The sequence below is a fragment of the Palaemon carinicauda genome, chromosome 11 (genome assembly GCF_036898095.1).
Source record: "Palaemon carinicauda isolate YSFRI2023 chromosome 11, ASM3689809v2, whole genome shotgun sequence".
Classification (NCBI taxonomy): Eukaryota; Metazoa; Arthropoda; class Malacostraca; order Decapoda; family Palaemonidae; genus Palaemon; species Palaemon carinicauda.
The window spans coordinates 18,762,934-18,777,944 of NC_090735.1; the positions used below are offsets into that span (position 1 = coordinate 18,762,934).

General features: G+C 41.5%; 1 protein-coding gene across 1 annotated transcript in view; it reads left to right on the top strand.

Annotated features, from left to right (window-relative positions):
• The window catches only part of LOC137649985 (large ribosomal subunit protein mL37-like), a 66,111-nt gene that overhangs the window by 37,620 nt on the left and 13,480 nt on the right, over nucleotides 1-15,011 (top strand). The window contains exons 4-6 of the mRNA XM_068382983.1: nucleotides 7,104-7,226; nucleotides 13,158-13,267; nucleotides 13,615-13,797. Of these exons, the coding sequence (XP_068239084.1) occupies nucleotides 7,104-7,226; nucleotides 13,158-13,267; nucleotides 13,615-13,797 (416 nt within the window). The remainder of the gene's footprint in view (nucleotides 1-7,103; nucleotides 7,227-13,157; nucleotides 13,268-13,614; nucleotides 13,798-15,011) is intronic.

Here is a 15,011-nt window from a genome sequence, read left to right on the forward strand (position 1 = left end):
CATGCAGCATGCTCTGCATACCTTACAGCATGCTCCGCATACCATGCAGCATGAGCCGCATACCTTACAGCATGCTCTGCATACCATACCGCATGCTCCTCAACCCACCGCAGCCCCTCCCACACACCAGCCCTCTGCTTTTGTTGTTGCCAGCTCCCACACTCCGACTGCGGAGAAGGTTGACGATGCACCCGTGGGCCTACACCTCCCACGGTTGTGCGCCCGGCATGGCTTCCTGCTCTCACACTCTTGTTGTGAGAGCTCCTCCACCCATGCACAGTCAACCCTGCCAGATGTATGATGACCCCCACACACAGAGCACTCCGTTGCCGTGCGTGAGCTACCACAAGCTGCCGTGTTTTGACACGGTGTGTCAGCCTCCGCAACACACTGTGGTTACCGCCACTCGCCCGCAGCTAACTAGTCAGTCAGGAGTGGAGGCTTCCCCACACAACTTTGGTTGTTGCCAACTCACAGACTGTCAAACAGTTACATGACGTTGCCTTCTGGTCTGCTACTTATACACCAGTGCTGTATGTCCTCACGCTCCTGTTGTGGTTGACAGTTCAGTTTTTGACAGTTCACAGACTGTCAAGCAGTTTCATAACGTTGCCTTCTGGTCTGCTGCTTTTGCACCAGTGAAACCCTCACTGAGAGAACCTAGCTTTTCTCGGATATGGTTCCTGTAGATGAGAAAGTGCTGTTCTCCCTCCTTCTGATATTCCCTTGAGGACTCTGTCATTTGGAGAGGAGCCTTAAGCTGCTTAGCCTCCTATGGACTTTAATTTAAGCATAACATGCTTCCAGGGAGGGTAAATGGTTCCGCTTCAGTCGCTAACCCCGTCTGTTGCCACACCTGCTCCCATAGACCTTGGGCTTTGTTGCAAGACATGCAGTCCAAGCTTAGTCCTTGATAGAGGATTTTTTACGGAGAAGAACCTTCTTGCCAACGACCTTCCTACCGGTTGGTTGTACGCCCTGTTGACGCTGAGGTATCCTACTCACGTCCGCCAGTTGAGATGGTTCCTCCACCGGTGCGACCCAGTGTGGGTTGCCAGTCGCACGTTGACGTTAAGCTACTCGCGGAGGTGGTTGTGGACGTTCAGTGTGTCACTGGGAAGACGTTCAACAACCAGCAGAGGTGACTTGTTGTGACGCAGTGCGGCAACCTCAGCAACCCGATAAGGGGTTGTCTGTACTACCCAGACAGTCTAGACAGTTTCGGGTTGTCGCTGTACTTCCTCGCATCCCCATGGTTGGCAGTTCACAGACTGTGCAGCAGTACCATGATCTTGTGTCCGGCTCAGTCACGCATCCACCAGTGCGACCGGATTCAGCGAGTCAGACGTTGCCCACTCCGTTGCCGTTTCCTCATCAGTTTCGGATGAGGAACCCTCTGATGAGAACATGGCTGAACAAGAAGATCAATCCCCAGCCCTGCTATCCATCCAGAAGATGCTGAAGAAGGAATACGGCCCTGTCAGGCTGTGGATGAGTCTGGTTAGGACACTGTCATCCGTGGTTCAATTGGTGTCACTTGGAAGACTACACCTCCATCCTCTTCGGTTTCATCTAGCTCTTCACTGGAAAAGGACAAGACGCTAGAAGCGGTCTCGATCCCGGTTTCCGGAAGATAAGTCTGGTCTAACCTGAGGAAAGGACTTTATCAACCTTTTATAGGGTCTTCCCCTGACTGTTCAGACTCCCAACCACGTTCTCTTCTCAGACGCATCGGACGTAGGCTGGGGTGCGACCTTAGGCGGTAGGGAATGCTCGGGATTATGGAACTCGAGTCAAAGGACAATGCATTTTAACTGCAAGAAGCTTCTGGCAGTACGTCTGACCTGGAAAAGCTTCAGGTCTCTCCTTCAAGACAAAGTAATGGAGGTCAACACGGACAACTCCCTGCTTTGATGTTCATCTCCTAGCAAGGAGGGACCTACTCTCTGACATGGTGCGAGTTCGCTAGTGACCTCCTCTCCTGTTCAACAGGTCTAGACTTTTCACTAGTAACAATTTCTTCCAAGGCAACTTGAATGTCTTAGCAGTTTGTCTCAGTAGGAAGGGACAATAATTCCAACATATTGGACCCTCCACAGAGATGTATGCAAGAGACTTTGGGTCACCTGGGGCCAGCCAACCATAGATCTCTTCGCAACCTCGATGTCCAAGAGGCTCTCAATACTTTGCTCACCTATCCCGGACCCAGCAGTGGTTCTTTTAGATGCCTTTCTACTAGATTAGTCTCATCTAGATCTATATGCATTCCCTCCGTTCTAGATTGTCAACAAGGTACTGCAGAAGTTCGCCTCTCACGATGGGACAAAGTTAACACTAGTTGCTTCCCTCTGGCCCGCGAGAGAATAACTTACCGAGGTACTTCGAGGGCTAGTAGACGTTCCCAGAACTCTTCCCCTAAGGGTGGACCTGCTACGTCTGCCACGCGTAAGAAGGTACTCCAAGGCCTCCACGCTCTTCGTCTCACTGCCTTCAGAGTATCGAGAGACTCTCGAGAACTAGAGGTTTTTCGAAGGAGGCAACCAGAGCGATTGTTAGAGCAAGGAGAACATCCACCCTTAGAGTCTACCAATCGAAGTGGGAAATCTTCCTAAACTGGTGCAAGTCAGTATCCGTATCCTCGACCAGTACCTCTGTAACTCATATAGCTGACTTCCTCTTATATCTGAGGAAAGAGCGATCTCTTTCAGCTCCCCTTTCAAGGGTTACAGAAGCATGTTGGCATCAGTCTTCCGTCACAGAGGCTTAGATCTTTCCAACAATAAAGATCTACAGGACCTCCTTAAGTCTTTTGAGACCACGAAGGAGCGTCGTTTGGTTACACCTGGTTGGAATTTAGACGTGGTTCTAAGATTCCTTATGTTAGACAGGTTCGAACCACTTCAATCAGCCTCCCTGAAGATCTCACCTTTAAGACTCTTTTCCTGATATGCTTAACCACAGCTAAAAGAGTCAGTGAGATTCATGCCTTCAGCAAGAACATCGGATTTTCATCCGAAACGGCTACATGTTCTACATCTTGGTTTTCTAGCCAAACACGAGCTGCCTTCTCGGCCTTAACCAATATCGTTCGTTATTCCAAACTTATCGTATGGTTGGAAATGAACTAGAAAGAGTATTATGTCCTGTAAGAGCTCTTAAGTTCTATTTTAAAAACCTTTACGAGGCCCGTCTGAAGCTTTATGGTGTTCAGTTAAGAATTCATCTTTGCCTATGTCAGAGAATTCTTTATCCTATTATTTTCAGACTGTTAATACGAGAAGCTCATTCCCTTCTGAATGAGGAAGACCAAGCTTGGCTGAAGGTAAGGACATACGAAGTTAGAGCTATCACAACTTCCGTGACCTTTTAATAAAATAGATCTCTGCAAAATATTTTCGACGCAACCTTTTGGAAAAGCTAGTCAGTGTTCGCGTCTTTTATCTTAAGAATGTCCAGTCTCTTTACGAGAACTGCTACACTCTGGGACCATTCGTAGCAACGAGTGCAGTAGTGGTGGGGGCTCCACCACTACAATTCCCTAATTCCAGAACCTTTTTAATCTTTCTCTTGAAATATTTCTGGGTTGTCCGGAAGGCTAAGAAGCCTTCCGCATCCTGGTTGATTTGGCGGGTGGTCAAATTCTTTCTTGAGAAGCGCCTAGATTAGAGGTTGTGATGAGGTCCTTTAGTATGGGTTGCAGCCCTTCATACTTCAGCACCTAGGAGTCGCTCAGCATCCTAAGAGGATCGCTAGGCTCAATAAGGAAGACGTACTTAAAAAGGCAGAGTAATGGTTCAAGTCGACTTCCTTACCAGGTACTTATTTATTTTATGTTTGTTATTTTGAATAACGGCTAAAATAAGATTCGGGATACTTAGCTTCTTTGTTAACATGTATGCTGGTCTCCACCCACCACCCTGGGTGTGAATCAGCTACATGATCATCGGGTAAGTTTAATATTGAAAAATGTTATTTTCATTAGTAAAATAAATTTTTGAATATACTTACCCGATGATCATGAATTTAAGGACCCGCCCTTCCTCCCCATAGAGAACCAGTGGACCGAGGAGAAAATTGAGTTCTTGTTGACAAGAAGTACTTGAGTACCTACTCACAGATGGCGCTGTTGTGTACACCCCCACCTGTATAGCGATCGCTGGCGTATCCCGACCGTAGATTTCTGTCGGGCAACAGAGTTGACAGCTACATGATCATCGGGTAAGTATATTCAAAAATTTATTTTACTAATGAAAATAACATTTTTCTTTTTGTGCCTCATCGTATTTCTGAATGTGTTTTGTGTTTCTTAACCCAATAGGCATAGGAAGCAGTGCCTTTTCTAGGATTTATTTGTTTCTGCAGTAATTTATTCCTATGTCTTAAATAGGTTGGGATGGGATGACTTCATTACAATATTTAATAATTGCCAATTTTAATGCTTTGGCATTAGTGCCACGGCAAATGGTAATGATGACAATCTCTCTGACCAAGTCTGTTCTCATGTCAAGGGTACAGCTCTCTCATGCTGCTAACACTTCTGACCATACGCAAACTGTAACCTCAAAGTCCTGGGTTATGATGTATCATCGTGGGTGACGCCTCATAATGCAGCACATGTGACCAACACATCTGGTCCAACACTAATTGTAGCTAAACTCTTGCACTATATTTTGAAAGTTTTTTTATCGTATTTTAAAAGAGTGGGTTGATTATTATGAAGGCCAGCTGAAATTGCATGGTTCATATTTCATTGGAATGGGCACAGATATAATATAATTGTGTTATGAAAAGACCAAATTTTCTCTATCGAGTAATATCTTAGTTTGTCACAAACATCTTGTCTTAATGACAAACCATCTTTCGGATCTTATCCTTGTTAGGGAGAGACTGCCTAGGGTTTTAAAACAAGTATCCTCCCAAGGTCACATTCATATATCCGAGGAATTGAGCTTAGATAAGAAACAGAGAGGGATAAAGTGTCAGACGGTTTTCCTCCTAGTAAAAGAACTTGTATGCATATAAGGCCGCTCATGAATGGCAGTGGCAAGGGATAGTGGCATTGCCCTATCAAGCAGGACAATGTCCGAGGAACTGACCATATGTATGTATGATCAACGCCCAAGCCTCCTGTCCACCCAAGCTAGGACCATGGAGGGCCAAGCTATGGCTGCTGATAACAGCAGATAGACCTATAGGCTCCCCCAAACCCATCATCCTTAGCTTACAAGGATGGTAAGGTTGCAGCGACCAAAGGAACTAACGAGTTTGAGCGGGACTCGAACCCCAGTCAGGCGATCACCAGGCCAGAAAATTACGAATAGGCCACCATATCCCTACGCCATTAGGTGCATCAGGACAATTTGAAAATGTGAGGAAGGCCAGATTTAGACATGTTCATGACCATGATCAGTTATTAGAAATAGAGTTTTATTTCTCAATGCAATGCCCTTGAGCATGGGTGGATACCAGGCTTCAATGCAAGAAAAATATAGACTTTTACGCATTCCCTCCATACATCATGAATCATTAGGTCATCGACCAGTTCCGGATGTCCAAAAATTCCAGGCTGGCTGTCTGAGCATCTTACTGGAGGGACTCAGAAGGTTTTGTTTCCAAATCTTTGACCTTGTTGAAGGAAGTTATGATCAGCTAGCAAGCAGAACAGAATTGTTCAGATCGCTGCATAACCATTTGCTCCACAAAAGCCCCATCATTCTTTGTCTAACCAGTTGGATACTTCACCTTATCCTCAGAACAAAATCCATTTTTGTGCACTGAGTATTCTTAGTGTAAATCTATGAGAAGGTCTGCAACAAAAACCTCTTTAGTTAATGTTAACAGATTTCTATGTTGTTTAAGATATGAGCAGATAATTTCTTTACCATCCATCATATAGCCTAAATTCATAAATCCAATCCACTATCTGTCCTTCCAGGTTAATATGGTAATCAGAGAATGAATCCGAGAAGATTGATTAGAGTAAATGTAATTTTTTTATATATAAAATTTATTATTTTAGTTAAAATGATGCTTCAGTCCACCTTCCAATCATAGTGTTTTCTATAGTTTATTTATTATCTGTGCTTTACAGGTAGAATAATAATGATTAACTGTGATAGATAGAAACTTGTAACCATCTCGTCACACTACCCAGTGGCAGTGGCTTTGCTTATTTTCGCTGGGAATGGCGTTATTGTACCATGAAAGGGAAAATATGTATACTTCTAGTTATCTATTCGAATACACTTATCGAAGGAAAAGTGAATGAAGTCCGGATAGGTATGGAAATAATTAATTTTTTAAACATTTCTTTTGTGTTTAGATTTTATTGCTGTTTTCCAAAGACTGACTTGGTCTAATGTTTTAACTATATGTGTATGCAAAGGGATTGTATGTTTATGAGTAACAAGTTTTAAATGTCCTATATACTTGCGTATACTGAACAAAATAAAGTGAATATTGTTTTTTTTTTTATTGTATGTATCCATTATACTGTAATGAGGTTTGATTATCACCATTCTTGAAGAAACATATTTTGATTAGGTTATTGCTGTAAGGTTCTTTGTTGTGATTGCTAGATATCTTCACATAACTACAGTACCAGAAATATTAGAAGTAGGGTTTACTGTATAGTCATGAACTGAGTTATAGGTTTTAAATACCATCTTTAAGGTAATTACCATTTAGAAGAAATGTCAACAAAGAGCCTGGGAGGTTAGGCATAATTAGAGGGTTTTAAAGTCCATTAGAACAGAAAAGACTGAATATTTTTTTGTTTACAAATATGAAACTGGTGGTTTGATTAGAACAATCTCCTCCCATAGTTGCATGCATCTCTGAACTAAGAAAGTTGTCAGCAGATACTAGGGGCTCTCTGGTAGAAAATGTTTTGTTTATCATATGACTAATGTTTTGCTTATTTAAACAGCTAATAAGCAAGTACGTTTTCAGAATTTACCATGTATGAAGGCATTTGTATGCTGTTGTATGGATGAATCTCAGAAACTTGTTAGGCATTTGGACTTTTATAAATATGCAATGCTGCCGGTTTTACTATTGTGTTATTTAGGCAATCTTTTTAGTAGAATATTTATGTGTTCCAGGGTCATTCGCCATTCTCAATTAATGGATTCCCATCAAGAGAAATTACCGAGATTTGATGATGTAGTGAACAGACCAGGATGGAAATTTCCAAGAGAATGGGGTTCTCCTGTTAGTAGGAGGAAGTAAGTATGAATAGTAATTCTTTTTTAATCCCTCCCATGTGTATGTTCAAAGATACAACACTGAACACAGTGAATCAATATCTAAAGTAAAGTAAGTAAGTAAGCTGTTAGAAAATTAAGGAAATGCTGTATATGTTTAGAATCTGCTGAATAAGAAGTCATTGTGGGTACATTATTACAAACTTGTTCCTACACATAAACAAACCGTTTGTATTTTGTAATTGGGAAATGTCTTCAGCGGAGCTTGAACAGCTTTTGAATTCATTAACGAGGAAATTACTACAGAGAGTGAGCAAGGTCTGGTAGCCCTCCCCCACTTGTTGAAAGCTCTTCCCATATATCTTTGACCACAACGAGTAATGACATACTGTTGCCCCCTTACCAAAGGCTTTTATCTTTTTCTTATTCCTTGCAGAAATTGAATGTTAGCTGTAGCTTGTGATTATGGATATGAAGCAAGTGATTTGTACTTGTAGAGGATCATGATTGTTCGCAACCATCCTCGTGTGCCGAGTGTAGGCCGTTGCTTCCTGTGTAGTGCAGGCGTATGCTTTGAAAGGGAAGAAGAGAGCTAAACCTTCTCCAGTGCCTGTTTTAGTAATGACCAAGAAAATACCTAGGAACTCTTTCACCTCTTCTTTCCCTCATTGAGTGCAACTGCTATTTTTGCTTTTGTGCATATGGCCTGGCTTGGTCCCCCAAGGAGTTTGCAACAGAAGCAAGGAGACTTTGGGTTTATGTCGGCAGATTTTTTAGGTTTTGATGGCATGTAGAGTTCCCAAGTGATCACTGCACCACATCAGATGTTGGAAACTCTTCTCCTCTTACCGTGCAGACTACCAACAAAGAGTTTGAACCAAAGAAGGCTTGGGCCTTCTTATTTCTGGAAAGTAGGCCCTCTATTACCTTGTTAAGGGAGATGGTAAGTGTTCCCAGTGTCAGTATCTCTAGTGGTGATGCCAGTGATTAAGAGCATAGGGGAAGTGCTCCTAGTGCCAGTGACCCCAGTGGTGCCCTATGTGATCCCCAACTCAAAAGGACTGTCAAGGCTCACCCTTTGTCATCAGTGCCATTGTTGGGAGAAAAGACTCCGGCACGAGTTGATGACATCCATAAGCTGGGGGGTAAGTCGGCTTAGGGGCCGAAATTGTTAGTACCTGTTGCCTGGGTGCCTGGTGTCACCCCTGATATGGTCACCATTGTGTCTGTCACCCTGACCCCTTTACCCAACACCCTGACGCTTGTGCTTTTGGTTCTGGTGCCCATAGCCCCCTCTCCTTTTTTGCCTGTGTTGCAAACCCCAGTGATTTTGCCTAACCCCTCCCTCATGACTTTGTTCCCCAGTGTTGTGTTTCCTTTTGGAACAACCAGTGTGGTTTTTCCCCTTTGGGAAGCTCGTTGCTTATGGTTGCTCAGACCTCGACTCCTCTGCTTGCAAAACCTGTGGTAAGGGTTGGTTAGAAGCAGAAACTTTTGCATTCTTCTTCCTCCTCCAAATCCTCTACCTCGTCTTTGTCTTCTGACTTTGATTCTGACACCCCTTCTAAGAAGTTGAAAAAGTCCAGAAAAGGTCTCCTTATGATACAACCTCTCTTTCATGGTGGTGGGAGGACATCCGAGTGGTTTACGGCCTGGAGCCATGGCCTCGTGTTTCGTTTCCTGGTGCCTGTGTATGGGGCTGGCTAGTTTTACCCTGGATCGAGTGATGATTAGATCTATGGATCTGAGAACTCTGTTGCTTCCAGTTGATCAAAGAAAAGCTTTCCCCATCACTCTTGAGACAGAGAAGGTTCTATGCACCAGAGCAAGCTGCATCATTACTTTTTCAGGTTGACCTGTTTGTGTGCTCTCCTTGAAGAGACTGAAGGGAGATGATCTGCCCTTTTCATCCTCCGAATCTGCAGCCATGAAATCTGCCATGGCCTCCCTCCAAGCTCACTCTTGTCTTGACCAGTGGTAAGGCATAGTAACATATTTTGCAAAGTCAACTGGTTTATCAACCCAAGAGTTTTTGGAGAAGTAAAAGTCTCATGTTGTCTGTTTGGAAGGCAGTGACTCTCCTGTCACACCACTTAACAAACTAGTGGGCCAACTGGTTTTGAAGAGGAGGTATACAGTACATTGGTGTCCTGATTCTCAAAGCAAGTTGGTTCAGGGGTAGCTCTGATTCTATGGAATACATTAGTGCTGTCGGCCACATCTCTCCTTTCAAAGAATCACTTGCAAGTGGTGATGGAGAAGTGTAGACTGCTTTGCATACTCCCTGACCTGGTGTGGTTTCCTTCAAAGGCACTATCTTTAAACCCTGAGGTTCAGCAGCATCAGGTTATGAGTTAGGGAGAGGGATTGACTGCCGTGAGTAGGGGAATGCTTGTCTTGCCATTGGGCATCATGGCAGAGACACAGGGCTGAGCCTTGTGTAGTTAGTGTCCTTCTGGACTGTTATTACCTTTTCTGGTATTACTACCTTTTCTGGACTGTCGCCTCCCCCATCTCACTTACCGAAAGCGTTCTTGTTTGTCCCTCCATCATTACTGAAAGCCCTGGCCTTGCAGACAGAGATAGAAGGGATGTTGGAGATGACGGTTGAATCTTTGGAGACGAGTCTTTGGGCTTTTATAATCCACTTTTCTTGGTGGAGAAGTTAACTGGGGCTGGAGGCCAGTATCGACCTCTCTCCAGTGGACGAGTATTTGCGTCAAACAAAGTTCAAGTTGGAAACACTACGTTCTGTGCTGAGTTTCATCAGAAAATTAAACTTCATGCTTTCATTAAATCTTATGGACACATTCTTTCAAGTATTGTACCCATACATCAATCTTTTTAAAGCAGCTCGGCTTGTCCCTATCTGGTAGTTTAAACAAGATCAAGACTCGTGCTTTGCACGCTGTATTACTTTTCAGGTGTTCACCTTGGTAGTAGCTTGCTCCCTTTTTACAAAGGATGCATCCTTTAATGTATCTTAACAATTGGCTATCCTGGCCTTCTCCTTAGAACAGTTACTACAGGATTGAGATTGGCTTCTCACATTTTGTCAGTATTAGTGGTTTTGATAAACTGGGAGAAGTCATATATATCATACCCTAAAAGAGGTTGAAGTACTTGGGCATGCTGATGGACATGCCATTCATAGGCATCTTTCCATCAGATGATCACATCAGCAAGCAAAAGGAGGTAGTGTGACCATTCCTGTCCAAGACAGTACTCCTAGCTCATCACGGGCAGTCTCCTCGGCCACCTTTCCTTCACTGGAGAAACTCTTTCCTCAGTGACACCTCCCTCAGAGATCTCTTCAGTGGTGTTTGATCACTGGTAAGCCTCTGGGGATCACCCTTACCTTTTTGTTCTAGTGTGATAGGTGGCTTGCATCAATCCTATCTTGTGGCTAAATGGAGAAAACTTCTCTAGGGAGTCCCACTTGACTCCCAGCCTTTTGAAATGCATCAAAGGTCAGGTACTACGCACACGTAAATGACCTGGTTGTTTTAGGAGTGTGGTCAGAAGAAGAAAAGCATCTGCATATCAGTATGCTAGAAATGCAAACACCTTCTCTAGCATGGCAAGCATTCCAAGAGCGTTTAAGGAGGTACTTGGTAGTGTTTATAAGTGAGTGGCATATGTCAACAAGCGAGGTGGCCACGATTTTGTACTGTACCCTCTTTGCAAGCCTACAAAGTAGATGCACATCTGGTTGGCATTCAACATCGTAGAGTTGTCAGGCATGTATTCCTAGTAAGAGGAATGTACGAGCAGACACACCAAGTCACCAGGGACAGGTTGTAGGGTTGGTCAGGGCCACCAGACATCCACTGAGATACTACTGTTAGAGAGTTCTTGGGTCCTTTGAGTGGCAAGACTGTACTACATTGGATCCCTCTCTGGTCACTGCTCATTTTTGTTTGCTTACACAAGCACCGAATAGTCTGGCCTATTCTTTCCACATTCTCCACTGTCCTCATACACCTGACAACACTGAGATTACAAAACAATTCTTCGCTCAAGGGGTTATCTACTGCACTGTTATTGTTCAGTGGCTACTTTCCTCTTGATAAGGGTAGAAGAGACTTTTTAGCTATGGTAAGTACCTCTTCTTGGAGAAGTACACTCCAAAATCAAACCATTGTTCTCTAGTTTTGGATAGTGCCATAGCCTCTGTACCATGGCCTTTCACTGTCTTGGATTAGAGTTCTGTTACTTGAGGGTGCACCCTAGTACACTGTTCTACCATATTTCTCTTCCTTTGTTTTTTGGAAGTTTTTATAGTTTGTATATGTAAGATCTAATTTAATATTGTAGCTGTTCTTAAGATATTTTATTTTGATTGTTTATTACTTTTCGTGTAGTTTATTTTCTTGTTTCCTTTCCTCATTGGGCTGTTTTTCCCTGTTGGAGCCCTTAGTCTTATAGCATCTTGCTTTTCTTTTTCCAACTAGGGTTATAGCTTAGCTTGTAATGATGATAATAATAATACATCCTTGTAGTGATTATGTGAGGTTTTCCAGGGTTTCCTTTAGTTTAGTGCCAGAATTTGTGACCAAATCCTAGAACCAATCATTTCATGACCCCAGATCCAAAACCTTCTTCCTCCCCTCTCTATGGGAAGCATCGGAATGCAATCAAGAGATGCTTCTGTGTCCTGTAAGGGTTCTGTGGTGCTGTTTGAAGAGGACCCAACGTATCTGGCCTGAGTGTCAACGACTTTTCCTTAGCACTGGTAGAACTAAGAAGTGTCTCTCTGACTTTGTGAGATTATTTGTGAAGCGTAAGCCTCGACAGCTGAGAGGGTCAAGGTACCAGCTAGGCCCAGGTTTCACAAAGTCAGGCCTTTAAGAAGTATCTCGCAGTCAGCCATCTGTTGAATGCCGAAGTGTGGAAATGCCAAATAACTTTCATTGCCTTTTACATACAGGAGTATACTCACAAGCCCCTCAACATTTTTAATCTAGGTTCTATGGTGGCTGCTCGAGTAGTTTTGTAGCCCCCCCAGCTCCCACATTGGACAGAAAGCATCTTATCTCTTCCTTTGGGTGCGGAAATCACTATGCTAACTGCATTATAGAGCAGCTTATTTTATAAAATAGGTTTTGTTCAGAAGTATCTCCCCACCCTTTCAGACAAAAGGGAAGAAGAGGAATTTTATGCAAACCCTTTACTGATATGTCCATACATTTGTATGCAAACCCTTCACTAATATGTCCATACATTCAGACAATATATCCTCCACCCAGATATAGGTTCTTCCATGACCATCTCCAGTCCCTGATAGTGACCTAACTTAACATCTGCCTCATCTTCAAGTCCAGGTTGTTAAGAGGTTGACAGGAGTCTTCACATTTCCTCCTCCACAAGATCAAAATGCTTGACCTTTCCCGGGAAAGTAAACCAACCAGTTCAGTTATAGGGACTTCCTCCCTCCTAAAGATAAGTCTCCTATTAAGGAACAAAGGTTTTTATTCATGTTGGAACATATCACATTTTTTAAGTGATTTTTATTTTTCCTTTTTATACAAACATGAGTCTGTAAAGTTACTCTCAAGTCCAAGGTTTAAGATCAAAGAGTTAGCTCAATGGCCTGTAAGGTTGGTGGGCTTACTTGCTACCCCTCAGTAAGTACCACCACCTTCTTGTGATTTTAACAGCAGAGTTCCAGCTTTTCTGAAAGCATACTCCTATTAAATGACTTGGGTTTGCATACTGCAGTTAGGACATTATAAATTGCTTTGAAAAGTTGTGATTTTATATACAATAAAAAGAATTTCCTAAATTCAATATCTCCTGCTTTTTACAGATTGTACAAGTGAATCTTTATAGTTTTATTGAATTTTAATCCTAATTTTTAAGTACACTTTATTTGTTATGCAATATTCACACCAACTCTAGGAAATCTTTGATTTAGTAGCTAATCATTATTTTTTTTCTTTTGAAACACAGCAAGCAAATGAGCTACAAACTGCAGCTTCTATTAGACCAGCTGTTACCAGGATATACAAATAGGCATCTGATAACAAACACTAACTCTCAAGTCTCTTTAGAACATTCAGGTTAGTCGTTTTTTTTTCTAACTTTTGAGATGTATGGTTGTATATGGTGATAAGTATTTCATTTGGTTATATATTTTGAGATTCTTAAATGTAGAAAAATGATTTAGTGTTTTGAATTCATTTAGATAATTTTTCAACTCGTGGAGTACTAATACTCATTACGATTTCTAGTTAGCACAACGATGAACTGATTTAGCTGTTTTGAGAATGCCCTTGAGTTGCCATAGCAAGGAAAGCACTGATTGCCCTACTGTATTGTATTATATTCTATGGTATTTATTTTACCATTTTGTGTTCAAAATATTATTTTATTTCTCAACTTAGATATCTAAATATTTGTATTTCAGGTCGATTGATTCAGATGAAATATAAAGCACCTCTGGTGTTAATCTCTTCAAACCCTTTATCAGCAGTAGCAGAAGAGGATGAAATCCTTGCCTCTGAGGGTGAATCTTTACCAGATATTTATCCATTTTCTCCATTTCTTCATTGCAAAAAATTAACTCAATACTCTGATAAGGAATTTGATTGTAAGTAATATATTATATTGTATTTGTTAGAATTAATAAGAACCATGAAATGTTTCCGTATGTACTTATATTACTTTAGTGTTCATAAAAGAATTGGACCTCTTACTCTCAAGTTTACCTTGGTTGTGACTGGTAGTAGCAGACAAGTAATGCACTGAATAGATGCAAAATGAAGCAAAGCTATGTGTAAACAATGGGTGAAATATGCCTGACTAGAGGAGTATCAACAGAGTTATTTGTGATTGATAGGGATTATCTGGCGTCGTGACTTGGTTTCAATCAGAGCAGATCTTCATGTTGATTGCTCCTCCAACTATATTTTACCTAATTTTTCTTTAGTATCGTATTTTTATATGAACTTTTATTATGATTTTTTGTCGTCTTTTTTTTTATTTAGGGCCTCCAAATAATAAATGAAATCTTTGTTTCTTTGCTAACTCTCTATTGAGCTTTATAATCAAGAACCACAGAGCTAAAAACTATAAAGTATCGTGCATCCGCAACTTGAACGAAACAACGGTTAACGTTATGTAATTCAACTCGGTACAGTCATACCTCTCTTCACGAAAGACTCTGCTTACGAAATTCTCAAGCTGCGAAACGAGATACGAATATTTTTATGACTCGCTTTAGGAAAAATTTTAAATTTTAAAAAAAGATATTTGCCACACCAGGCCGAGAATAAAATGGTCACCCATCACAAAGAGTTGAAGAAAATGGGTTCAGACAACAGAAAATGTAGCTGTAGTCTATAATAGGGGTAACTATAATAGTAAAGTACACATGGAACTGCATATTTACTATATGTACAGTATTGTATTATTTTCCATTTATTATTACATTATGTTGTAATAACTACTTAATTTACTGGTATTAACAGTTAGTTTAGGTATATTGAATGGTTCAAATGTATTTGGCTGTACAGTATTTCATTGTGGTTATACTGTAGCTTTATTAAGAGATTTAATGTGGTGTTTTGTAGGGTTTGGAACAAATTAAGCAATTTGCATGGGGAGTGTGACTCACAACACGAAAAAATCACTTTACGAAAGCCAGTCCAAAACGAATTAATTTCGTGTTGTGAGGCATTACTGTACAAGTAAATGAAATATGAGAGAAGCATTTCAAATAAAACTTATTTGTATTAGTATGCTAATTGAAAAATGATAGATCAAGTAATAATTGTTTCTTTCAGTAAATATGAAATGTCCTTC